This window comes from Parambassis ranga, chromosome 19, assembly GCF_900634625.1.
Source record: "Parambassis ranga chromosome 19, fParRan2.1, whole genome shotgun sequence".
Lineage (NCBI taxonomy): Eukaryota > Metazoa > Chordata > Actinopteri > Ambassidae > Parambassis > Parambassis ranga.
The window spans coordinates 19,853,097-19,877,709 of NC_041039.1; the positions used below are offsets into that span (position 1 = coordinate 19,853,097).

General features: G+C 42.5%; 2 protein-coding genes across 2 annotated transcripts; both read left to right on the forward strand.

Moving 5' to 3' along the window:
• The first annotated feature begins 222 nt into the window (after positions 1 to 222).
• On the forward strand, positions 223 to 6,114 carry nr2c1 (nuclear receptor subfamily 2, group C, member 1). The gene is made up of 14 exons (XM_028430622.1): positions 223 to 359; positions 1,466 to 1,602; positions 1,737 to 1,970; positions 2,128 to 2,206; positions 2,300 to 2,479; positions 2,560 to 2,710; positions 2,966 to 3,062; positions 3,216 to 3,400; positions 4,259 to 4,412; positions 4,498 to 4,619; positions 4,713 to 4,855; positions 5,009 to 5,146; positions 5,422 to 5,527; positions 5,664 to 6,114. The coding sequence occupies exons 2-14, from the start codon at positions 1,531 to 1,533 to the stop codon at positions 5,833 to 5,835; spliced, it is 1,833 nt and encodes a 610-aa protein (XP_028286423.1). The 5' UTR covers positions 223 to 359; positions 1,466 to 1,530; the 3' UTR covers positions 5,836 to 6,114.
• A 5,310-nt stretch (positions 6,115 to 11,424) lies between these two features.
• On the forward strand, positions 11,425 to 22,941 carry LOC114452162 (transmembrane and coiled-coil domain protein 3-like). The gene is made up of 4 exons (XM_028431318.1): positions 11,425 to 11,685; positions 18,897 to 19,864; positions 19,964 to 20,099; positions 21,067 to 22,941. The coding sequence occupies exons 1-4, from the start codon at positions 11,611 to 11,613 to the stop codon at positions 21,370 to 21,372; spliced, it is 1,485 nt and encodes a 494-aa protein (XP_028287119.1). The 5' UTR covers positions 11,425 to 11,610; the 3' UTR covers positions 21,373 to 22,941.
• Positions 22,942 to 24,613: the final 1,672 nt, after the last annotated feature.

Sequence of the window (24,613 nt, forward strand, 5' to 3'; positions counted from 1 at the left end):
CTTCACCATCAGTCACAAATCAGGGAAGAATTGCAGTTGTCAAACTGCGCATGTGCGGTTATTTATTTATGAAAAAAGGTCACGAACTCTGACCCTCCCACCAACTGCAGCAAACACTTAAAATATTAATTTTAGAAGACAATACGTTATCTGACCTACCAGCTTCTCGAAAGGTAAGAAATATTTACTAACGTGGACACATGAGGGGTCCATGTAAGAGACTGGTCGGTGACACAGGAAGGAAGGGAGTGTTCAGTGGGTCTACAAGAGGGAAGCTGCCATTAGCTTACAGTTAGCAAACAGCTAACTTAGCTTGTTAGCACTGTCATCTGGAGCTCGCCGCATAAAAATAAACTTTGGCAAGTACCCAATATGGTTGAAATTCATACGCGACCGCATAGTCGATTCTCTAGCTTGCGTGCGTTTCTCCGTGTAGTTATTAGTATTGCGTTGGCTACGGTGATAATGTTAACAGACATGCTAGTTAGCTAACAGTCTTAGCCGCGTCGGCTAACCGTATTGCTGTTTACTGATGTTAGCTGCTCTGCTAGCGTTGCTAACTAGACTCCGGGAAATAAAGCCATAACATCTTTGATTTAAGACTAATTACGGCAGTAGTGTGTCGTCTGAGTAAAGCGAAATCTACTTCGCTAAACAATCGGCTGACATGAACGTCCTTTGCCAGGATTAATAAGGGTTTTGTGTAGTTCTCAAGCAGAAGTCGCGCCGCTCGTTCTGCTATTCGGCATCCTGGGCCCTGAACCCTAGCACGCTTTAACCCTTCAATGTTGACCTTTCACCCACAGGAAAAGAAATACCTTTATCTTCCGTATCGATTTTAAACACTTGGCTGTCAGGAGCTTGTCTGTGTTTACCCGGTGTCTTTACCGCTCATTTGTTCGAACCTTACAGTGAGAATAAGCTGTATTTTATAACCAGGCCACCATTAGAACATTTTCGAGCTAGCCCCGGCGTGATTACTTAGCACAGGCCACAAACTAACATTTAGTTAGTAGGACGCTTTATTGTTGTCATAGGGGATAATCAAATGTTTGTGATTATATTTGACGTGTTGTTTATTTAAGCCACTGTCTGTTTATTTCTTTGCTAACAACACAGTTTCGGAATAAAGGTCTAATAACGAAATACGAAATACGTCCTGCCTAGACGGAAGAGAACGTTTCACGTTTTCAAGTTTCAGTCTGACTCCTGTTTCGTGTGCGATGCTGACTATTTATAACTACCTGTGTATCATTTCCTCGTCCCTCCACACAACTCGGTGTATAAACATGGTTACATCTATAGACTAATGTTGATATTTTAGGTGATATTTAGTTAAGAGTAGCGCCTGTTAACGTGATTGATTACAGTAATACGGTATGTCCATTCTTCTGAAATTAGTTTTTTTGCCCCAAAAATGTGCTTCTCTAAGACAAAAACATAAAGCATATGTTCAAACCTGTAGGTGTGTGTGTGCCTCATGGGGTGCTGATGTGAAAGGCAGTGGAAGAAGGTGTGTGCAGTATCAAAATGGATGGACAGACCCAAAAGATTCAGCTTGTGTCAACAGACAACAACATGGCTTTGGGACACAGAATCCAGGTAATTCATCAGCCCTTCCAGTACAAGAGGCTGCCAGACTGGTTCATAACTTTCATATACATTTAACCAACAGCATCTAATATTTTCTGTATGTATTGTCAGCATTTCTCCCGTTTTGATTTAATTTGTAATAGATTGTCACCGATCAGCATACTGGACAGAAGATCCAGATCGTCACAGCACTCGAGTCATCTTCCCCCGCAAAGCAGCAGTTTATCCTAGCAAATGCTGATTATTCCCCTGGCGGGAAAGTGATTCTGGCCAAGCAGGAGGGCACCCCCAACAAGGTCATTCTGACTACTCCAGACAGTTCAGTGGTCAACCAGCTGCTGTTTGCCTCCCCTGAGCTGGCTGGGCAGCAGATTCAGGTATCGCCTGAAGATATTGGTGACTTCTTCCTGCCAGTTGTGATAAACAAATTACTGAAAGGTCTTATGACTCAAGCTTGAGCATGTTTCGTCAGTCTGAATGAATTGCTATGTTTATATGTACTAACATATTTTATGATCTCGGGTTGTTTGTCAGTTTGTGACAGACGGTTCTGACCAGACTATTGTCAAGCCTGTGGTGGAGTACTGTGTCGTCTGTGGAGATAAGGCCTCAGGTAGGGCTTCAGTTTGTTTGTTGTTTTTCTTCTATAACACACGCACACTTTCTAACCTGACCTCCTTTTTTTGTTTTTTACTTCTTTTCTCAGGACGTCATTATGGAGCTGTAAGCTGTGAAGGCTGTAAGGGCTTCTTCAAACGCAGCATAAGGAAGAACCTGGTGTACACATGCAGGGGTTCAGGAGAATGTGCCATCAACAAGCTGCACCGAAATCGCTGCCAGTACTGTCGACTGCAGCGCTGCATAGCTCTGGGCATGAAGCAGGACTGTAAGAGATTGTAGTGGATGGACATTAGATGCACATTTGTGGTTCGACTGAGGGTTAAAAATGTGTTTGTTCTCTCTAAGCTGTGCAGTGTGAGAGGAAGCCTGTTGAAATGACCGGCAGAGAGAAATCCAGCAACTGTGCAGCCTCCACTGAAAAGATCTACATCCGCAAGAACCTATGTAGCCCTCTGGCTGCTACGCCCACTTTCGTCTCTGACAAGGAAACTGCCCGGTACATGTCTTTTAAGAGTCAGCACTTCTTCCCCATGTTTGATAGTTATGTAAGACTGTAACTTTTCAAAACTTATAAGAAGCAAATCGACTTTATTTGTCACATTCACAGTTGTACATAGTACAGTGCATAGTGAAATGTTTGTCTAGATTCAACAAAAACTCACATGTTAAGCACATCCAATTCTAATTGTCACTCATTGTGATTTTACAATGAAGAATAATATATTGTGGTATGTCAAATCTTAACTTTCAGGTCTACAAGTGTGCTTGAGTCAAGCATGTTGCTCAATATGCAACAAAGCTTCTCCAAAATGGGAGACACCATCTTGATTCCAGTATCTCCAGACAAGGTAACACTGTAGTGTGATTTGATTATATAATTAACCATCAAATGTCCTTCTGAGCTTTAATACAGAAATATAGAGTGTGTTTTTTTAAGTAGTTCGGTTGCAAGCTGCTGTTCTTTTATTATAGATAACATGTATTTACTGTTCCCCATACAGGATGACAACTCTCAAGGTGACCTCGGTACTCTGGCAAATGTAGTGACATCTCTTGCCCACCTCAGTAAGACCAGGGAGGCGAGTGACAGCGGTAATGATCTGATTGGAGCTGAAACACTTAGCAATGGTGACAGCTCAATGACAGACATCCAAGGAGATGAACAAACTGCAAGTGATATCACGAGGTGAGAGTTATATAATATATATATAAGAAGTTATGGATCTTTGATAGTGACCAGCTGTTGTTTCTGAGTAAGCAGATGCATACACTGGAGGTCTGACTAAGTAGGAAACCTTGGGGCAGATTTTTTCCACTGTGTCCTGATGCTTTAATAGAATTTCCTGTAGGGCCATGTGGTTTCTGACTCCCATCTTAGAAGCTTAATTGGATTCACCCTTAGTCAATCAAAATATGCTCTGTCAGCTGTTGCGCTGTTTCTTTTTTCAAGACTACAAAAAATATTTTATATATATATATATATATATAATCTTCCGTTTAGCCTACAAAAGTTATTTAAAATCAGAGATGGGCATTATAATTTAAGTGGTTTATTTATTTTTGAGAGACTTAAAGTAAGAACTAATGTCAAGAGTAGATGTATTTCTGTTTTAGGCACAAAATTGTGGAATGAGCTTGATGATCATTTTAAAACAAGCAGTTCTTTGTTAAAGTTCAGAAAATCTTTAAAATATAAGTTAATTGATAACTACAAGGAAATGTAAAAGGAAAACCGAAAGGTAAATGATGTATGTGATTTAATTTAGTAAAATCTATGTTTGGCTGACTTTTTGGGGTGATTAGGGATAGGCAAAGATAAGCTAGATGCTTCAGCCCATTCCCTTTTTTTGGTTTTGAGATGAATTGTGTAATCGTATTTTGTAATTGTACTGTATTGGAAAAAAACAAAAATAAAAATTATATATATATATACACACATATATATATATGTGTGTGTGTGTATATATGTGTATATATATATATATATATATAGTGAATTTTGCAATGTGAACCTTTTGCGTGCTTCTGTTGTGTGCACCTATAGAGCATTTGACTCCCTGGCTAAAGTCCTACACCATGGTGATGGCTCAGGAGGAGACTCCTTGGAAGCCACAATGCAGCTGATGTCAGGTGACCAGTCAGGCCCCGTGGTGGAGCTGGAGGGATCTCTGCTTTCCGAAAGCCACATCCCTTTCAAGGTAAAGTACAACCCTTTCTAAGAAAGCCTGCACGTACATTCTGAAGTTCTGATTACCAATCATGTCCCCTCTCTGTTTCCTATAGCTTATGATGCCTTTGCCTGTACCAGAGTACCTCAATGTCAACTACATCTGCGAGTCGGCTTCCCGGCTACTTTTTCTCTCTATGCACTGGGCACGCTCGATACCTGCCTTTCAAACCCTTGGGTAAGAGTTGTCATTGTTTCATACATACAATTTTTAATTAGTGGCATTGGAGTGTGACGGCATTTGTACATTTAAAATAATTTCATTTTGTAGAGGTCAAGACAATGACATTAACTTGATGAAAGCCTGCTGGAATGAACTTTTTGCCCTGGGTCTGGCACAGTGTTCCAGCATTATGAATGTTGGTACCATCTTAAGTGCCATTATCAACCATCTGCAGACCAGCTTACAGGAAGGTAGGAGTGCCCTGTTCTTGGCTGCCTGCAAGATCTTATCATCGAGTTCATTTCTCAGAACAGTGAAACGATTATGCAGACTTTTATATTTAACCACACTTACATATATAGAAAAGTATACTCCAATAGGCTTGTCTTTTTTGTCCCCTACAGAGAAGCTGTCTCCAGACAGAGTAAAAATAGTAATGGAGCACATCTGGAGGATGCAAGAGTTTTGTAACAGCATGGCCAAGCTGGCCCCAGACTCTTATGAATACGCCTACCTCAAAGCCATCGTTCTATTTAGTCCTGGTACGTAAACAACTGGCCACTTGGCACAATAGAAATTGCCTCATGTTTGTTTTGTTTGTTAATCTGAATCCACCCTGCATCTGAAACGCAAACTCTTAACAATTCGACAAATCACCACAGCTGAAAAAAAGCGCAATGAATTGTCCCGGTCTTTGATTGTCGAATGCATTATGTGTGACATTTGGTTCTGATGGAAATATAAACAGAACGTCAAGAATACAGGTTTTTTTATATATGCTCCTGTCTCACAATGTGAACGCTCTGTTTCCTGCCAGATCACCCAGGCATAGACAACACCCCACAAATAGAGGTATTCCAGGAGAAGGCCTACATGGAGCTGCAGGACTACGTAACCAGGACCTACCCTGAAGACTCTTATCGGTTTGTAGGCTTTCAGTAATTTTACACTGGTACAGATTTGCTCCATCAAGCAGGACAGATCTCATCCCATCACAGATGTACTTGCTGCATGTTTATATTTTTATGTCTCCTCTCCTTTCCCCCTCATTGCTCCCAGGTTATCCAAGCTGTTGCTGCGTCTTCCCGCCCTCAGGCTGATAAGTGCAGCTGTCACTGAGGAGCTGTTTTTCGCCGGGCTCATTGGCAATGTGCAGATCGACAGCATTATCCCTTACATCCTGAAAATGGAGTCCACTGATTATAACAGCCAAGCGGTCTCCGGCATCTGACACACTGCCACTTGTCACAGCAACATTGGACTGTAAAAAAACTCAACAGCTCACCATTCAGAGTGCTCAGTAGACCGGCTCTGAGTGGTCACAATATATTGTATTTATGATACAGCATCCTCTGTGAATTTCACTCTTACCTTACTCCTACTCTCGACGTAGCAGTAACCAGTCAGTAGAGCACAGCTCACAAAGAAGACAACTCCAGCGGCGAGCATGCCCGTCAGCGTCTGCCCGTTCAGGAATCAACCCCCGAAACCTACATAGTAGGTTGTGCTTTTTATTAGGGCCCGAGCACCGAATGGTGCAAGAGCCCTATTGAAACCCTTAGGATTATTATTTTTTTTTTTTTTTTTTTTTTTTCCCCCTCCGAGATCGCATTTTTGGAGGCCTTAACATGCCCAAAAACTCACCAAACTTGGTAGAAAAATTCATTCGCCCGAAAAATTTTGAAATTTGCTGACTTTTGAAATGCACATATAAAAATGGCTCTATAGCGCCCCCAACGCGTAGCCCCTCTGGCCGGTTTGACACAGGATTATGAAAATTGGCACACATATGTATCACCTCAAGACGCACAAAAAAGTCTCTTGGACCCCCCCTCCAAACCCAACAGGAAGTCCGCCATTTGAAGGTTTGTGGCCATTTTTGGCGATGTGTGACCCTGCTGCCAAACTTTTCACGCCTCGCATACTTCAATGGATTGAGCTGAAATTCGCCGTGTCCACTCAGGACACCATAGGGAATAGACGCATTCCAAAACTCTTACAAAAGTCTTACGGTGTGGCCGGGGCGTGGCCTCAAAGTTTGACCATTTCTGAGGACACAGAAAGTCTCTATAACTTCTTCGTTTTCTGTCCGATCTGTACGAAATGTCACATGTATGATCAGAGTCTGACCCTAAACACATCTATACAACAATATTGAGGCTTTGACAGAGCGCCACCTACTGGCTACACAAAATGTTGTGTTTTCATAGGTTTTTCTGCCTGCCCCCCTGGCCTGTTTTGAGTAGGGTCATGAAAATTGGTACACATGTGTATCACCCCAAGATGCACAAAAAAGTCTCTTGGACCCCCCCTCCAAACCCAACAGGAAGTCCGCCATTTTGAAATTTCTGTTAATTTTTGGCGATTTGTGACCCTCCTGCAAAACTTTTCACGCCTTGCATACTTCATCCAAATGAGCTAAAACTCACTGTGTCCACTCAGGACACCATAGGGAATAGACGCATTCAAAAACTCTTACAAAAGTCTGACGGTGTGGCGGGGGCGTGGCCTCAAAGTTGACCATTCGCCATTACAAAGGAACTCACTGTATTTATTGCCCTAATGCGTAGCCCCGCTGGCCAGTTTGACACAGGATCATGAGAATTAGCACACATGTGTATCACCCCAAGACGCACAAAAAAGTCTCTTGGACCCCCCCTCCAAACCCAACAGGAAGTCCGCCATTTTGACTTTTGTGGCCATTTTTTGCCTATTTGTGACCCTGCTTCAAAACTTTTCACGCCTCACATACTTCATGCAATTGAGCTGAAATTCACTGTGTCTACTCAGGACACCACAGGGAATAGACGCATTCCAAAACTCTTACAAAGGTCTTACGGTGTGGTGGGGGCGTGGCCTCAAAGTTGACCATTCGCCATTACAAAGGAACTCCCTGTATTTTTTGCTCTAATGTGTAGCCCCGCTGGCCAGTTTGACACAGGTTCATGAAAATTAGCACACATGTGTATCACCCCAAGACGCACAAAAAAGTCTCTTGGACCCCGCCTCCAAACCCAACAGGAAGTCCGCCATTTTGAAATTTCTGTTAATTTTTGGCGATTTGTGACCCTCCTGCAAAACTTTTCACGCCTCGCATACTTCATCCAAATGAGCTAAAACTCACTGTGTCCACTCAGGACACCATAGGGAATAGACGCATTCAAAAACTCTTACAAAAGTCTGACGGTGTGGCGGGGGCGTGGCCTCAAAGTTGACCATTCGCCATTACAAAGGAACTCACTGTATTTATTGCCCTAATGCGTAGCCCCGCTGGCCAGTTTGACACAGGATCATGAGAATTAGCACACATGTGTATCACCCCAAGACGCACAAAAAAGTCTCTTGGACCCCCCCTCCAAACCCAACAGGAAGTCCGCCATTTTGACTTTTGTGGCCATTTTTTGCCTATTTGTGACCCTGCTTCAAAACTTTTCACGCCTCACATACTTCATGCAATTGAGCTGAAATTCACTGTGTCTACTCAGGACACCACAGGGAATAGACGCATTCCAAAACTCTTACAAAGGTCTTACGGTGTGGTGGGGGCGTGGCCTCAAAGTTGACCATTCGCCATTACGAAGGAACTCCCTGTATTTTTTGCTCTAATGTGTAGCCCCGCTGGCCAGTTTGACACAGGTTCATGAAAATTAGCACACATGTGTATCACCCCAAGACGCACAAAAAAGTCTCTTGGACCCCGCCTCCAAACCCAACAGGAAGTCCGCCATTTTGACTTTTGTGGCAATTGTTTGCCTATTTTTGACCCTGCTTCAAAACTTTTCACGCCTCACATACTTCATGCAATTGAGCTGAAATTCACTGTGTCTACTCAGGACACCATAGGGAATAGATGCATTCCAAAACTCTTTCAAAAGTATTACCGTGTGGCGGGGGAGTGGCCTCAAAGTTGACCGTTCGCCATTACAAAGGAACTCGCTGTGTTTTATGCAGTACTACCCATATACTTTATGCAATGTGGACCAAATCTTACAGTACTGCTATGGACCCGAGTCTGAACAGACATATATGCTAATAGGATGATACGGTCATAGCGCCACCTACTGGTAGCAGGAAAGTTTGGTTGTAAACATGTGTTCGTTGTATCTCTGTGGAAATAAGAGGAGAGCGTAGGACAGGAGAGTATAGGAGACAAGAGCATAGGAGAGAAGACTGCGATGACCCCACGGATCGCAAGGTGCGCGAGGGCCCGCAATGCTGCTTGCAGCTTTAATTGTACATAGTATTTTATGCTTCATTGCCTCTAAGCCTTTCCTTTTTCTGCAGGTCTTGTTTGTACTTTTGAAGGACTCGGCACAGTTTGTTTTTCACTGCTTTCTACATGATCATGCTTTTTTTTTTTTTATAGTAAATATGAGGGGGGAAAAAAACAATTCTCATAATGTGAAAGGATTTGTGAGATATTATCACTAAAGGTTATAACCTTTTATTTGTTTGCCACTCCAAAGGATGGGCACCATCAACTTGTCAATTATGGACGTCATATATCAATCTGAAGTAATTGTATATGTAGATTTGTATATAAAAACGCTCCAAGAAGGCTATAACAGGCATCAGGTGGTAATTTGTGGACGTCATCTTTTTTTGGACTCATAAATGTGGATGGAAAATTATGTCGCTTAGATAAATAAAAGCATCTTTCAATCTTGTAATTTTTATGTGTAATTTGTGCAATAATAACATGGTGCTGCAGTGTGCGTTAGTGACACACTTGTGTCAAGAAGAGATTTGTGTGTCAAGCTTGTCATAGAGGAGGATTAGGGCCACTAAATAAAACTCATGTTCTCATATTTCTAAGAAGTAAAGTCACATTTCTCACTTTAAACTTATATTTTGAAGTTTTAGTGTATTTAGAAGAAGACTCCTAATCCTCTTCTGTGTTGTAGCCGGTCATGGCTGCAGGTAATCTGCATTTTTAAATCAATGGAGCAATCAGAGTAAATGAGGATACTATTGTTTGTCTGACAGGCACCAGACTAATCAACTTCTGACCTTTTGTCAAAGTCCCTTTAACAGAGCTGTCACGCTGCAGTGTTTGTTCTTCAGGTTCAAGTAACTTGGTCTCACTGAAAACTGGTCTGACAACTGGGGTCATGTAAACACACAGCCTCTTCATCAAAAGCCAATTTCCAAGAAGCCGAGTTACACAGAGGAACACCTGGAACAGCTGTGCCGTTCATACAGTATGTACGTTTGTGTTACAAAGTTTCTGGTTTTTAATTGTGCTACTTGGAACCTGCCCCTTGCTGCTATAAACATAGCAGATTGATTACATGTTCCCTCTGAATTAATAATGCAAAATCTGTATCCTACCCCAGTGACTTACTGTTGTGTTTCGTGTCAAGTGACGGGAAGGTGGAAGATGTTGCAGGATGCCGTGCAAAGGACTAGACTTTCAGTGCGCGTTATTAGCTAATCAATTTTTCATTAGGGTTCTGCGGATATGGGTGAACAGGGGACATGGCTGTGAGCTCTCCTTTACTGTACTGTAGTTACCCAGTGAACATGTCCAGCTAATTAAAGGCACTGATAGCAGCATTAAAACTTCATGAACAGATGAATCATATTGTCTGCTGCTGTTTTTAGAAGTCCATTGTCCGGTGTGTATCCAGTCACTTCATTGAGCAGTCTTCCACAGTCCTATCATTTTTACTACATTGCCTGGTTAAACCACACAAGTTAGAGCATATCAATATGCGGGGCACTCACTGTATGGGCTGCATAAACAAAGGAGGATTCAGAATTGCAAAAACAACAGTGATTGTCTGTAACTGTAAGGGATTTGTGATGCAACATGAGGCCTTTGTGTTTATGGTGAGGTGGATTAGCTCATTCCAGGACCGGGCTGAATGAATATAAGTGAAAAGACCTGTTGGACTGTTTCCATGGCCTCTTGGGGTTTTTTTTTGGTTGGACTGCTTGAGGGGGTATTGGTGAAGGCATTGCAAAAACCAAGTGACAGAACTGGTTTCTACATCGTACACTTGTCACCTAACTGAACTTCCTGCTGACTGGCATGCTACTCTGTTTATGTCACACATGGTTATCACGCTATTAAAAACAAAACAATGTGAAATTTCCCTTAACCCTCAAACTTCAACTAAGAAGGTACACTTAGTTGAAAAACACTTATTTTATTTATCACACAATAATCCTTTACATTCAGGCAACACAGACTCTGGTTTTGTTAACGATTTAAATTATATAAAAAGGATTTGCAGCATTATATGCAATATGTTACACCAATTCAAAGCCACAAGCCTTTAAATGCAGAGCTTATGAAAAAACTTAACTTAACTTAAATTAGCTTAACTAATCTTAACTTAACTTAACTTAAGTTAGCTTAATTAACCTTAACTTAACTTAACTTAACCTAAGTTAGCTTAACTTAACTTAACTTAACTTAACTTAACTTAACTTAACTTAACTTAACTTAACTTAACTTAACTTAAAGCCATTAATCTGATTATTTATTTGTTGTCATCTAAGAATTCTTTTGAAACCGTTGGGAAAAAGTGCTGCCATTTTTAACCCTTAATGTTGCTTAAAAACAATAACACTCCTGCATCTTGCACAATATAAACTTTGAAATTTTAATGTTTTTTTTTTAATCAGACACATAAAAACAACGTGTATATTTAGAACCATTAAATGTGTTTTGATGACAGACGCTCAAACTGAGTTTTATCTCTGACCGGCATGCGTGCTGAAAGAGTTAATCATCCCCCTCCCTCCACCACCCTGCAGAGAGAAAGAGGCGGAGTTTGGGTTCACGCATAGTTTTTGTATTGTGGAAGGGGGGGGCAGTCAGTGTGTGTGAGTGTGTTATGTGCGCGTTCGAGGCAGAGAAAGGCAGAGAGGGTGAACACAAAGCGGGGTGTAAACATGGATCCCGGTTCAGGCGTGAGTTGTAAAGCAGCTCTGGTACCGTGAAGAAGTGAAGAAGAACCTCCGGCTCCTCAACTGGCTTCAGACACAGGAGGTGACTATGCCCAGCGCAAACGTGTCCGTGCGAAGTTTGTCTGAAGTAGAGAAATACCTCAGCAGCAGCAGCAGCCGGATGGTGAGTAGCCCATCATGTGAGAGAAGCAGCATTGTTGTGTCAGACTTGGCGGATCCTGCACTGTACCAAGCGGATCCCCCACGTCACAGGAGGCGAACAGCTGCTGATGCGCCACGTTCAAGCTTTATTTGTACATTGAAACATGCATTTTACGCGTCTTCTTTGACTCCTTATGCAGCTGTGACTGTAAACTCGTGAGCAGTGTGTGAGCAGACAAAATCCTGGTAGTGGTATAAAGGATTATTTAACATATATTGACATTTTTTTTGAACCCACACAGTGTCAGATAATGGAGAAACACCCTCCACAACCTTCTGAACAGCAGCACAATGTTTACCTCTGCTCTGTGTTTCATAGCCTTCTAATAGATGCTGAACTTTCTGCATTAATAGTATTAAAAACAGCATCAAACTGCATCATAAAACAGAGTCAGGGCATAAACAGCTGAGCTAATGCTGATTAGTCGTAAACAGAAACTAGAAGATGAACATGAAGAGTTTCTGTGCTGCCTGCCGTCTTACAGGTGTTCACTGACTCAGTGGCTGACCCAGTTTTTAAAAACAATCTAACTCCACCTTACTGACATATTGGGTTTGAAAGCTGATGGTGAAATGAGGTTATTTACTGTGGTGTGCTATATAAATATATTCTGTCACATGTTACTTGTATATATGTGTGTAGTAATGATAAAAGTAGCATTACAAAACATCCCCTCCTTTTTCCCCCCCTGGCACTAACAGGTTTGAGGGGAAAACCATTCCAGTATCAGATAATGATGATGCATGACATGCTCAGAAGTCCCCTCATGGTTCAGCCAGGTGCTTATGTGCACCCAAACACCAATGCTGCGAGATGTGAAGGGAAAAAAACATACAAGTCCAATTTCTTGCACTTTGTGCCGTCCACCCTTTGATCCTGAACTCGTCTTCCTTTGCTCGGGGACATCATGTCTGTCACTGTTAGGGATTGAAATGTGCCCTTTATATGAAAAATTGGACACAATTTGCCGTTAAACCTTGCAGACGGACCTGTGCCTGCAGTTCTCTTCACGTATTTTCCAGGGCTTTCTCTGCTTTGTCTGAGGATTTTATTATCATCTTTGTTTTATTTTCCTTCCTTCACCTGTAAATGTTACAAGCTTATCATCAACATAAACTTTATTATGATTCCATTTTGAAATGTGAGCTTTCGGTCTATACAGCAGATCGTATTTGGGCTGTAGCTCCTGCTGCCATGTGAGGATCTGCAGATACTTTTAAATTAAAGTAAACACTGAGTCTGAAAGCAATAACTTGTCCACTGGAGGAGTAGAACTTTCAAGAATCATACAAATTCCGAATGTGATATATTTTAATATGTTTATTGGAAACTGCACATCTGAGTACTCGGCTGGTTTTTATTACCATTGTGCTGCCTGGTTGTGCTTTTTTCCTGGTTGTGTTGGGTGCAGACAACATTCCCGTTTTGTTTCTCAAAAAGCCATTGTGCTGCAGATATAGTAGGTCAGAGGCCAAAGATGATGCAACACCTCAGTCTCTGTGGCTTGTTTCCAGAACCCATGTTTAACCCTGGCAGTTTTTCTGTGACCCTTCTCAGTGACCCGTAGCTCCATGTTTTTTTTTCATACATTTAGTAAATCCTCAGAGGAAAGGCACAGACATGACATCAATATATCATCTTTCAGTTTTTTCTCAATCATTAAATGTTTTTTTTCTAGTCTGGCGTGTGCACAGCTGTGTTATTGCACTCTATATCAGTACATTCAGTGTAGCTGTATATTTACTTTAATTTAATCCCCTCTCCATGGGGGTCAGCAGACACTGGTAGTGTTAATGGGCTATTGATTCTGTTCTGGACCAGTTTGTCTATGAAGTAATAGTCGCTATGCTTTAAGCAATTCATTCCACCGACCTCCTGGGGATTACTCATTCAGGATATGTAAAAAAAAAAACAAAAAAAAACTGCAGACCCCGTTTGACTGAGTCATACTCTTTGACTTCTCAGTAAAGAAAGCAAAGTTTGACCACATAGGCAGCTGTGGGATGCACATGAGAGGAAGAGGAGGAGGAGGAGGAGGAGGAGACAGTGGGTCAGCTTTCTGTCTAAAATCAAAGATGTGCTCCTTGTCACTCTCGCTCTCTGTCTTTGGTTTTCTTCCCTTTTTTTCCCCTGTGTGAGCCCTGAATGTGGAGAGTGTCTGTATCCATGAGGATCAGCTGGAGGGAATACCAATAAGCGCAGCAGGCTTCTTCCCCCTCTGTGGTTCTGTTCTCTGCTGAAGGGACGGTTTTGTTCCATCTCCACGAGCGTGCCAGCTCTTTTGCTGTGTGTTTGTGTTTATATGGGGTGCCCAGAGGCGATTGCTTAATAAGTGCCACTGGATGTATACCACCACATTGAGGCCTTGTCATTTGGATCAAATTTCTTCAAACCACTGCAAACACCTGCGCTTGCATTTGCAACAAGTGTTGTTGTGCATGACCTGAACCTGTGAACTGATGGGTTCACTAGATTACAGCTGCGATTTGTGCCTACGAACAAACACTTCCTCATAATGGGGACAATGTGTTCCTGTTTGCATAAGAAAATATCAGTGGTTTCCCCCCCCCTCTCACAGCGAGCTTAGCAAGAAATAAATTCCATTCGTGTGCTTTCTGCTAATCTGAACCAATATGTTTTTTTGTGGTAATGCTGCATACCCACCCAGTGCTCAATCATTAGTCAGGTTTTACCCTACTCTCGTGTAGAAGGCTGCCTCTTTCCAATAGTGCTGCAGTGGGCAGATGAGCCTCTGCTTTTGCATGAAAAATTGAATCACTAACTAGATCATTGATCCAAAAGAGAGCACACTGCAGTGCAAGATAAGCAGCATCTGCAGTTTTTATCTACTCCCCCTGAATGTGGCCCCCAAAAATGTAGCTTCATATTTGGGCAGATTTTGAGCATAACAAAACACAGCCCTGTGTTGTTGAGTTTGAGGATTGAGGCTAATGCACATGGATCTTTATGTTATGCTGTGAGATGAGGTCAGAGCATATTAAATGGGTCATAGTGCCCAGATAGACGCCGTGTGCTATGTAGGGCAGCGTCAGGGGGGGAAAAAGGGGGCTCACACAGGGCTGAGGTGTTGGGGAGGCACCCTGAGGGCACAGAGAACTCCTGCAGATCCTGGTGGTAGAGATGATGATGATGATGATTGGGTTGATGTATGCCTCCTCATTCCTTTTCTTTCTTATCTCCTACATCCTTTTTGACTTTCCCCGGTTCTGTTTTGTCTCCCACTTTCTGTCTCTCCTCTCTGCTGACACACTAGTATCTTAAACAGCAGTGGGCGTACGCCTGGCATGCTAATTTCAACATCTTGCGTAGTTTAAAGTGTGAAAAATGTCTCACATTTATAGTGATGAACCATATTTTTTTAAGGATACGATCACACAACACAGCCTTTTTAATCCCAGTCATTGAATTCATGTAGGAACAGCACATCTCTAGGGTGGTACCGGCCTGTCACCTTTCAGTTAAGGATGGTTCACATAACTGCCAGACTTTCCTCTAGTTACCAGGCTCCCACCTCCTCCTTATCGTATTCGTCATTTGCCAACATTAAAGACCTTCAATCCTTGTCGTCTTTCACCGTCATAACCCTTGAGAATGGCTGCATAAGTGTTTGGGAGAGTGAAAAGTAGGGCAGCCTGCCCCTCAGCAGATTTGGGAGGACATTTTCATCAGCGTGAAGCTGCTTCATTTTAGTCGAGCCACTCATCCAGAGAGATCCTCAGATTACACAAAGTGGTTCCAAATCTTGAGTAGCAGCAGTGAATGGAGGTGAAAATAGGCTTATTAAAGAGAAGCAGAACAATTTCATCAAATCTCTTATCAGGGCATTGCCACAGTCATTGCTTGGAGTTGTGATCCAGGGTGTGTGAAACATCTGGGTTGTGTTATATTCGCTTTGTTTCATGCTCTCATGAATCAGGCCCATCCTGCCAAAAGTCATCTTGTTTTTATTGCACAAAGTGTACGCCCCCGCGCTCCAGCTGGGTTATATGATTTCTGCCCGGGATTCACTGCTCCAGGTGTGGTGTAAATATGGAGGTTGTATCGACAGTTTTTCCCAAACAACGTCCGCCCATGCTGGGATCTGCTTTTACCGCAGGCCTTAAAGAGTGATATATCAGTCAGGTTGCCAGGTGGCCATTTGATCTATTTTACACTCCTATCCTATATCTGCATCTTGAAGCAATAACATGGTTTCCAGGTACTCATGTTTTTGGCCTCTAACGTTAGAGTAGAATATTGAACATTTGATAACATCGGTGGTGCCTGAGGAGCTAGCTTAGTTGTAGTACTGCAGAAATAACCTGAACTCTAAAGCGGTTCGGTTAAACAAGCAGTTCTTTGTCATTTGAATACAAAAAAGACTTGGTAACATGAGCAACCTACACACACACATACACAGGCTTTGCCTTACACTTCCCTAAAAGAATGAGCATTTTAAGCTTCTCTTTCCCTTGTATGGCAAACAGGTTTGATAAAAGGGCAAAAACCTGACTGTTTAGACAGGCATTGTAGTCTGCACTGTGGAAGGAGCTGCGTTGTGATTGGATGTAGCACTCGTCAGGCTATACGTCAGGTCAGTGAATCCATACGCAGTGGCTCAGTCGAGGACAGAGCAGAGGTAGGACATGACAAAGTGCGCTTTTTTCTCTGCACTGAAAGAGATCTGTGTTCAGGAAGAGCAGATGCCGGAGAGAGTGGGATGAGGACAGAGGCTGAAATGCCCCAGGCATGCCTGAAGAAATAAGAGTGGCATTCTGTGGTTACACACTATACAAAACAAAAACATATTATGTATGTACTGTGTATGTAATAATCATACATTTATATGCACAGGGACAAAGAGTTTCCAACTATAGTAGCAGCTTTCTGTGTGTTGCAACGGTGCTTTAAGCGGAATTCTATTACTATTGACTCACAATGACAACAGCTGGTGTTTAACAGGTTAGTTTGCTGCATTTTACCGTAAAGATAATATCATTTAGTTATGTAAACTAGGTTAAAGTAGGTCACCGAAAGGGCCGTCCCCTCGGCACGTTGCTCTTTTAGAGCAAAGGAAAAATTGTTAAAGTTATCACCAAGTTTGTTTTGAAATTAAAAAACTGTATATGTGTAATTAATTACATAATTTAAGGGGGTTTGAACAACCCATACATATATCTTTAAATAAACAGTTCCATCGTCACAGAACAATAAACCTGTGCACATCAATTGGTCGTGAGGGGAAACAAAAATGCTCTTATATCAGGAAGACGTTGATCCAAAAATGGGCAAAAATGTGCTGGAGCATCATGAAATAAGCTGAGATGTTTCTGTACCTGGCTGTAACTTTTTAACATGAAGGGCTATGGGGATAGGCTTTGGAGGCCACTAGAGGAACTGCAGTTTTTGGCACTTCCATGTTAACATTGTGTGAGTAAACCCTGCTCTTGCATGTCATTGGATTTTGCAAAATTTAGAAAAAGTGAATGAATAAGGATCATTATTTTCTGTACTAAATTACATATATGACTATGTATCTAGTGGCTGCACCAACATTTTGGCCTCAGTCAGCTGTGCTGCCCTGGAGCCACAAACAGGTTTCAGGGAGCCCTTTTTGATGACACATATTCTAGGAACACATGCAGATGATAACACCAAACTGTTGCTCTTAGGTATCGCTCATGAAAACAGGTTAGACCAGTTGATTGTGTGGGTGTAGGGCTAACACAGAGTAAATAGAATTTTACATGCATAGTTGGATAACCAGCTGAATTAAATGAGAGAGATACTTCTTCTGTTGGTGTTTCTTCTGTACATCCAGCCTTAAATCATTCAGTTCGGATTAAAACCCGCTCTGAAATTTCACATAACAGTCATGTGCTGATGAGTGCCATTATGTTGCGAATGTATTTGCCTGATGTAAAAGTACTTATCTTGCAATATGTGACCATGACGTGGTGTTGATGTTGAAATGCTAAGCAGGATTGAGCCTTAAGTCTGCCCGAGTAGTCTGTGGTCTGTTTATTTGCCTGAAACTAGCAGTGTAGCACGCTAAGGATTAGTGCAGCTTTGTGCCACCCTTAGCACTTGTTGTACAACACTTTGTATTGTGCTTTTATCAGCTTACACCTCCTGTCATTACAATGCAGTGTTAATGTGAACAAATGTGACCACTTTTTACATTTATCACACATGAAGTCACACGTACGTCGCCTGCTCTGAAAATGTTGCTGACAAAAAAACACATTCCGCTCAGTTTCCTCTTTATGGAGCGTCTTCGGGTTTCCTGGCATCATCACACTTGCTTACTCAGACCAAATCTATTCTGCCTTACTTCCTCAAATGCCACTGAGAACTCTTAAGGTTTTGTGCTTGACGCAGCAAAGCAAAAGCTGAATGTAATGTAGCCATGTGCCATCAATGAGGGGAAATGGCAATTAACTGGAAAAATGTGAGACAGTGTCTGCAAAAGGGCTTTTCCTGAGCCTTCTGGCTTTGTGTGACATTATCACTGACCTACATTAGACTTGCATGCCCCACTTCTTTCAAACACATTAATAGCTGTTATCAGAATTTTGTCATCTGTGTCGTCTGTGTTCTATACTGTCAACGAATGGGATTACATTGTGGCTCCTAAAACATAACAGATGTGCCAAATAAGAGCATTACATACAGACACAGATGGTCGCACTGTGGCAGTAACCGAACAGGGCACAAACCAATATGTTGAAACATGATATGTGTGTAATGTAAAAAATTACTCTTAAAGGCAAATTACACTGTTTTACAAGCTTGGGCTTATGTACACTGTAAGCTATATGTTTCATTTACTGATAAGACACATTGAATCAGTCTACCTGGTTGTATTGTTTAAAGTTTAAATGAAAGTGCATATTTATGTGGTCCCTGTAAAGCAGAGGGGAATCTAGGGGACCCCTAGATTTTCTGAAGAAGTGGGGGGGCTCATACCATTCCATCTTGGCAGTGCCTGAGTCCACCTAACTCTCTGCTAATACAAAATAAGCACCCAGGTGGTGATGTGAAATGGCACCCTTGTCGCTCACTCCCTAATTTTTGCGTTAATATAAAAAGTTCTGAAACTCCAAATTTTAAAACATCTTCAAATGTGCTTTCATGGGGATTTTAACAAAGTATTCCATTTCTTCTTGTAGGACCAGAGTACCGAGGGCAGTTTCCTGGGCATCTCTGCGTCAATGCGCCGGGGCTCTTCAGAAAACAATCTGGATCTGGACCTGAGCGATCGAGGTCCTAGTCCTGCTCTCGGCTGTGAGGTCCAGCGTAGTCGTTCTTGCTTGGACAGCCTCCAGCAGAAGATACTGAAAGTCACCGAACAGCTGAAGATTGAGCAAACGGTACGAGATGAAAACGTGGTTGAGTATCTGAAGCTGGTGACCGGTGCAGACAAGCAGCAAGTGGGGCGCATCAAGCAGGTGTTTGAGAAGAAGAACCAGAAGTCAGCTCAAAACATCGCCCAGATGCAGAAGAAGCTAGAGCAGTACCACAAAAAGATGAAAGACAGTGAAGTCCATCACACCCCGTCTGCCCGGTCCTCTTTCAAACACAGCACTATACCCAGGGAGTCACCCAGAGAGCTGCTGAGTGACATGACTGGCAGTGGTCGACACCCAACCATGGACAAGATCAAAACCATCGGACCGGGTGTTTCTCTTTCTCCTCCTTTCTTCTTCAGCAAGCCCAGGGAGTTCGCCAACCTCATCAGGAACAAGTTTGGCAGCGCTGATAACATTGCCAACCTCAAGACCGCTCAGGACGCTTCCTCCCCATTGACCACAGAGAGCACAGGAAAGGGGCTGAGCAGCAGCACCTCTATGGTGAGCAAGCCCAAGTATCCCAGTGACGATGAGTGCTCCTCGGGTAGTGCTTCTCTTTCAGCAGACAGTAATGGCATCCCAGCAGGTGTAGGAGTGGGGGCATCTACAGGTCAGGGCCAGGGGCAGCAGGCGGGAGCAGACACCCAGAGACTGGGCCTGAGCCTGGAAGAGGTAAAGGAGATTAAAGAATCCCAAACCCAGCTGGAGGAGGATATAGAGGAGCTGAAGGAGCAGTTCAAGAGAGAGTACAGCGTTATCAGCCAAACACTGCAAGAGGAGCGATACAGGTACTGTATGTTTATACTGCTTTATTTTTCATTGTCATTAAATAATAAAAGACAGACATACAGGTATATATGGAGATAAATCATGTTTCTCATTGGCAGGTATGAGCGTTTGGAGGACCAACTGAATGACCTAACGGAACTTCATCAGCATGAGATGGCAAATTTGAAGCAGGAATTGGCCAGCATCGAGGAGCGAGTGTCCTACCAGGCTCATGAAAGGGCCAGGGACATACAGGTGTGTAGTCACTAATACCCCGTTCACACTGGGGGAAAAATGTGGCTTAAGCAGGATTCGGCCGCATCCTGATCAATCCAGATGTGTTGTGAACACCTCGAATCCGGCTGTATCCAGTTTGATTTCAATCCGGGTGGATCCACCCACGAGAGGTGGATCTAGCCGGATTGGCTCAAATGTGGCTCAGGTGTGAACGCAAATGTGGCGAGCGAATCCAGCTAGCGAAATGCTACTTCCGGTTAGCGACATGTTACGTCCGGTTAGCGCTGTGCTTCTTTGGTTCACGGGGCGCGACACAGGACAAAAAAACGCACAACGCATGCGCACACGCAGTCCTACCGCAGCCTGAACGGACTATGTATATTACGAGGCGCCACCTAGTGGTTTGGAGGACAGCAAACATGCTGGATGAAGCCGGATTGAGTGCGGACACAAGTGTGTGCTAGCCAGATTTGAAAATAGGTCTGAACGCATCCAGCTTAAAGGCTGTCTGGGCTCAATCCTACTCTAGCTGGAATGACTTTCTCCAGTGTGAACGGGGCCTAGTCTAGCCGGCCTGATGACATTTTGAATTGCTTAGATGTACCTCTTTATGGCTTTACCTACGCTGGTAGATAGATTATGTATAAAATAGTTTTTTCCCCAGACAGGCTAGGCTTTACTCTCCAAGAACAGATGAAAAGTTTAGCCACCTGATCAGAGGACCTGCCAGCTGTCCCTTTAGCCTACCCTGCATGTTGACACCCTTGGTGCTACATAGACAGACATGCTTGGGGGTCTCAACCTACCTTGTTGCTGCCAGTGTCTGTTTAGACCAAGCCGGATAGCCTGACATCCATTAAATGCCCATTGACACCACGATAATAAGTATTTAAGGGGAACTGTGAATATTTCGGTCAGCCAGAAGCTCCTTAACAACTTGAGTGGCATTATGACCCATGAACATTCTCTCGCCATCTTTTTTTAGGAAGCCCTTGAGTCGTGTCAGACTCGTGTTTCCAAGCTGGAACTCCAGCAGCAACAGCAGCAGCAGACGGTCCAGCTCGAGAGCCATGACGCCAGGGTCCTGCTGGGGAAGACCATCAACATCATGCTGGCCATCATCACCGTCATCCTGGTGTGCGTCTCCACTGCCGCCAAGTTTGCCGCTCCGCTGATGAAGAGCCGGTATCATGTGGTGGCTACCTTCCTGGGGGTTTGCTTTTTGACCATATTCTGGAAGAACTGGGACCGCTTACAGTACGCCATAGACAGGTTACTGGTGCCTGCTTAATAGTGACGAGCACACATTAACATGGATGCTGTCAGTTGTCAGGATAGGACTGTCTAAGAGGATTGGTTGTACAATCGTCAAAAGACACGATCACCGTTCATTTACAGAGGTCTCTGTTTTTTAAAGTGAAATGAAATTGTTGTGATTTTTTTTTCCTCCTGTCTTAGAACTTGAATGTGTGTAACTAATGATTTCACATAACCTTCAGAATAATATTTATATAACAGTAAGTTTCTGCTACTTCCCTACTTATTATGATGAAGGTTTGTTTTCACTGTCAACAGTGCAGCAAAGTGGGAATCATTGTTTTAAAAGCATGAGTTAAAAACTGGACATTTTAACATATCTGCAAGCATGCACACAAACAACACCTCGATCTCACATTCTTGAAGGCCATATTCATCAAATGTCACCTTTCAAAGTTAGATGTTTGATTTCTTTGCTGAAAGGCACCATGACGCTAACTGTCAGCAGCCGTTTAGCTTAGCTTAGCATGGTCACATTGTTTTAAAAGGCCTACATGCTGGCACATTTGGAGCTAAGCTAACAGACTTCTGGTGTAATGAAAACAAAACTCGTATTTTTCCTGTGTTGTTCCTTCAAAATTGTGAATCTTCAGCCTAAAGCAGAGGTATCGGGCATATTATTTTTTTTTAATGTGTTCATTTGTTGCCTTGTCTGCCTCGTGTGGTCAGTCGTCTCTTTAAGTCTATTCATCTTTAAGTGCAATATATTTGATTTCTAGGAGCACTGTTATTTTTTTTAATGATTCTTTCAGGAGTGTTTTACATCGGTGTTGTAGAGGAGTGACAGGGTGTTGGTGCTGGAGGGGCTGAAGGAAGTGTCATTAACGTTGGCATGAGAGATCCATAACCACTGAAGCCACTGTTGGGGCTATGATAAGACCAGCTGTCTCCTCTCTCAAGGGCCAAAAAATCAATCCAACTGCATTACCGTGCTGGTTGTGTGGTCATATCATCACACGCCAGCTCTCCAGTGCAGCCACATATGCACACAACAGAAGTCGCTCACTTGGTTCTCTGTGTTTAAATGTCTTGTGGGGGTTCCTGTTTGTTTTTTGTCCAGTTTTAATGTTGGTCTTTTACTAATAATAATGTGATAAAGAGGCAATGGGTTACACTGTGATACTAGGAAAAAATGCAATCTTTATTTTGTAAAGGAGCAACAAACTGCCTTCAGTGCTCCGGTGATAATAGAGGAGCACGTCACAGGCTCTCAAGTTATACACTAAGAGCTGATTGCTTTGACTGACTAATGTGTTGTTTGTCCTTATGAACATTGCCTGTGATGTTTTCACATAAAGCTACGGACCACTGTTAAAGTGACATGTTTGTGTGGATGTCTGTTGTCTTACTGACTGTATGATTTGTTTTTTTTTTTGTTCCTATTCTGACATATTGGAGGAAGTTTTACATGCAGAACTACGATGTGGTTTACATTATCTTTTCATCTCTGCACTATTCGATCAATCAATTGTATTTTAATGCATTACGTGCCTTCGTCTTGACAGTTTCTTTTAAATTAAAACGAATCTTTTTAATCAAGCTATGCCTGGTATTTTTGAACTGGTGTTTGTGGGTTGTGGTTTTCCAGTACTGAGACGTCTCAGCTCTGCGGATTGCCGGCAGAAAATCGGGCATTACTTCATTATTTCACACTAGTCACAAGGAAGGAAGTGATGAAAGATGGGAGTATGCCAGTTCACTGAGACATAAGCAGTTAATTAATACAGCTGCAGATTTATGTCCTTTAGGATATTTGCGCCAGAAAAATAAACCATTTAAAAAAATCAACAAGAGAACAGATTATTTTTGCATGCTGTTTAATTAATATGTATGCCACCAGTGCTACCTTCCTCTCTACCACTAGGGGGTGTACGTGCTGCACTGTTGATATGCGGCAACTTAAGAAAACCAATTAAATGGCTGCAAACTCCTTATAGTATGACCTTTGTGGAACTAATTCAATTTAATCATATTTAAAAAAAAATAAAATGTCTGATGTCTCTGTCCTGCTGTAATCACGTCCATGACTTCACATGAACTTTTAATACCCGTTAGAGCCGCATTGTAGCAGTTTGCATGAGCAGTGTGGAAGAACAGTGCCCCCTGCTGTTACTGAAAATCTACCTGCATGACTGCTTCTGTACACTCCAGCTCCTTATTGATGAGTCAAGGCTAATTGTGCGAGACATGGTGATTTAATCTGGATTATTTAGGAAGCTTTTACGAATTAACTTCAAAGTAAAATAAATGGCAAATGTATCTGTCCATGTTTCATTCATTTGTCTCTCTGTCCTTCATTTTTTTGCAAGGAGATGAATCTATGCAGCAGGTTCCTGTGCACATTCTGCATACAAATAACAACAAAAAATCATTGTGAATTAAAAAAAAAAAAAGATTTTTAAAGACCAGCCAGCAAACTGTCACAGGTCTTATGTTGAGTATTGTTGTGTCCTCAGCACAAAGTGCAACATTTGAAGACTTATTCCTCCTCCCGGGCAACAATCATCAAGGGTTTGGATTAAAAGTTAGCAAGCTGTTCCTTCAATCAAATACTGCTCTGTTTTTTTTAACCTTGGTGGGTGAAAACACAGCACAGGTAGAAGAAAGAGCGGGTTAATGATGCAAAATAAAACAGGAACTGAAATCAAGCCGGTTTCTAAAGACAAACTCAGAACTTACTGCACAGAGCAAACTCAGAAAAGACTCATTTTGAATTTAAATATAAATACATCGCCATTTGAATAATGTGGTATTTTTGATGCAGGGGGCGTATTTACTTTTTCCTCACTCCAGAAGTCAACATGATATGGAGTTTTTCCCGGGGTGCACACACAAAATGAATGGTTAAACTGTGCCGCAGTGCAGCAGGGTTCACCTGACACAGCGCTGTGCATGATTTAGTCAGTGTCATTAGTGCCTGCCTGCATGCCAAACAGAGGAGCAGACACATGGTGAGGCAGGGGAACAGGGATGATAGACACATAGCTTAACTGGCACTCTCTGGTACTCACACAGTGTTCCCATACTTTATGAGAGCTTAACTTTTCAAAGTGGAATGGTGAGTTGTGTGCACATGTATCTGTGTGTACATGTGTGTGTGTGTGTGTGTGGGAGGACGGGCCGTGTTTTGTGAATTTGTGGAGCAACTGAGGCCTCTGGGGGATGAAAAATACTCCAATTGGTGTGATGCAGAGATCCTGACTAACACACACATA

Coding starts and splice junctions, on each gene's coding strand:
- nr2c1 (XM_028430622.1), top strand. CDS start 1,531: ATGGATGGACAGACCCAAAAGATTCAGCTTGTGTCAACAGACAACAAC. Junction 2,711..2,965: donor TCTGACAAGGAAACTGCCCG/GTACATGTCTTT, acceptor CTTAACTTTCAG/GTCTACAAGTGTGCTTGAGT. Junction 4,856..5,008: donor GCAGACCAGCTTACAGGAAG/GTAGGAGTGCCC, acceptor TGTCCCCTACAG/AGAAGCTGTCTCCAGACAGA.
- LOC114452162 (XM_028431318.1), top strand. CDS start 11,611: ATGCCCAGCGCAAACGTGTCCGTGCGAAGTTTGTCTGAAGTAGAGAAA. Junction 11,686..18,896: donor GCAGCAGCAGCAGCCGGATG/GTGAGTAGCCCA, acceptor TTCTTCTTGTAG/GACCAGAGTACCGAGGGCAG. Junction 20,100..21,066: donor AAAGGGCCAGGGACATACAG/GTGTGTAGTCAC, acceptor ATCTTTTTTTAG/GAAGCCCTTGAGTCGTGTCA.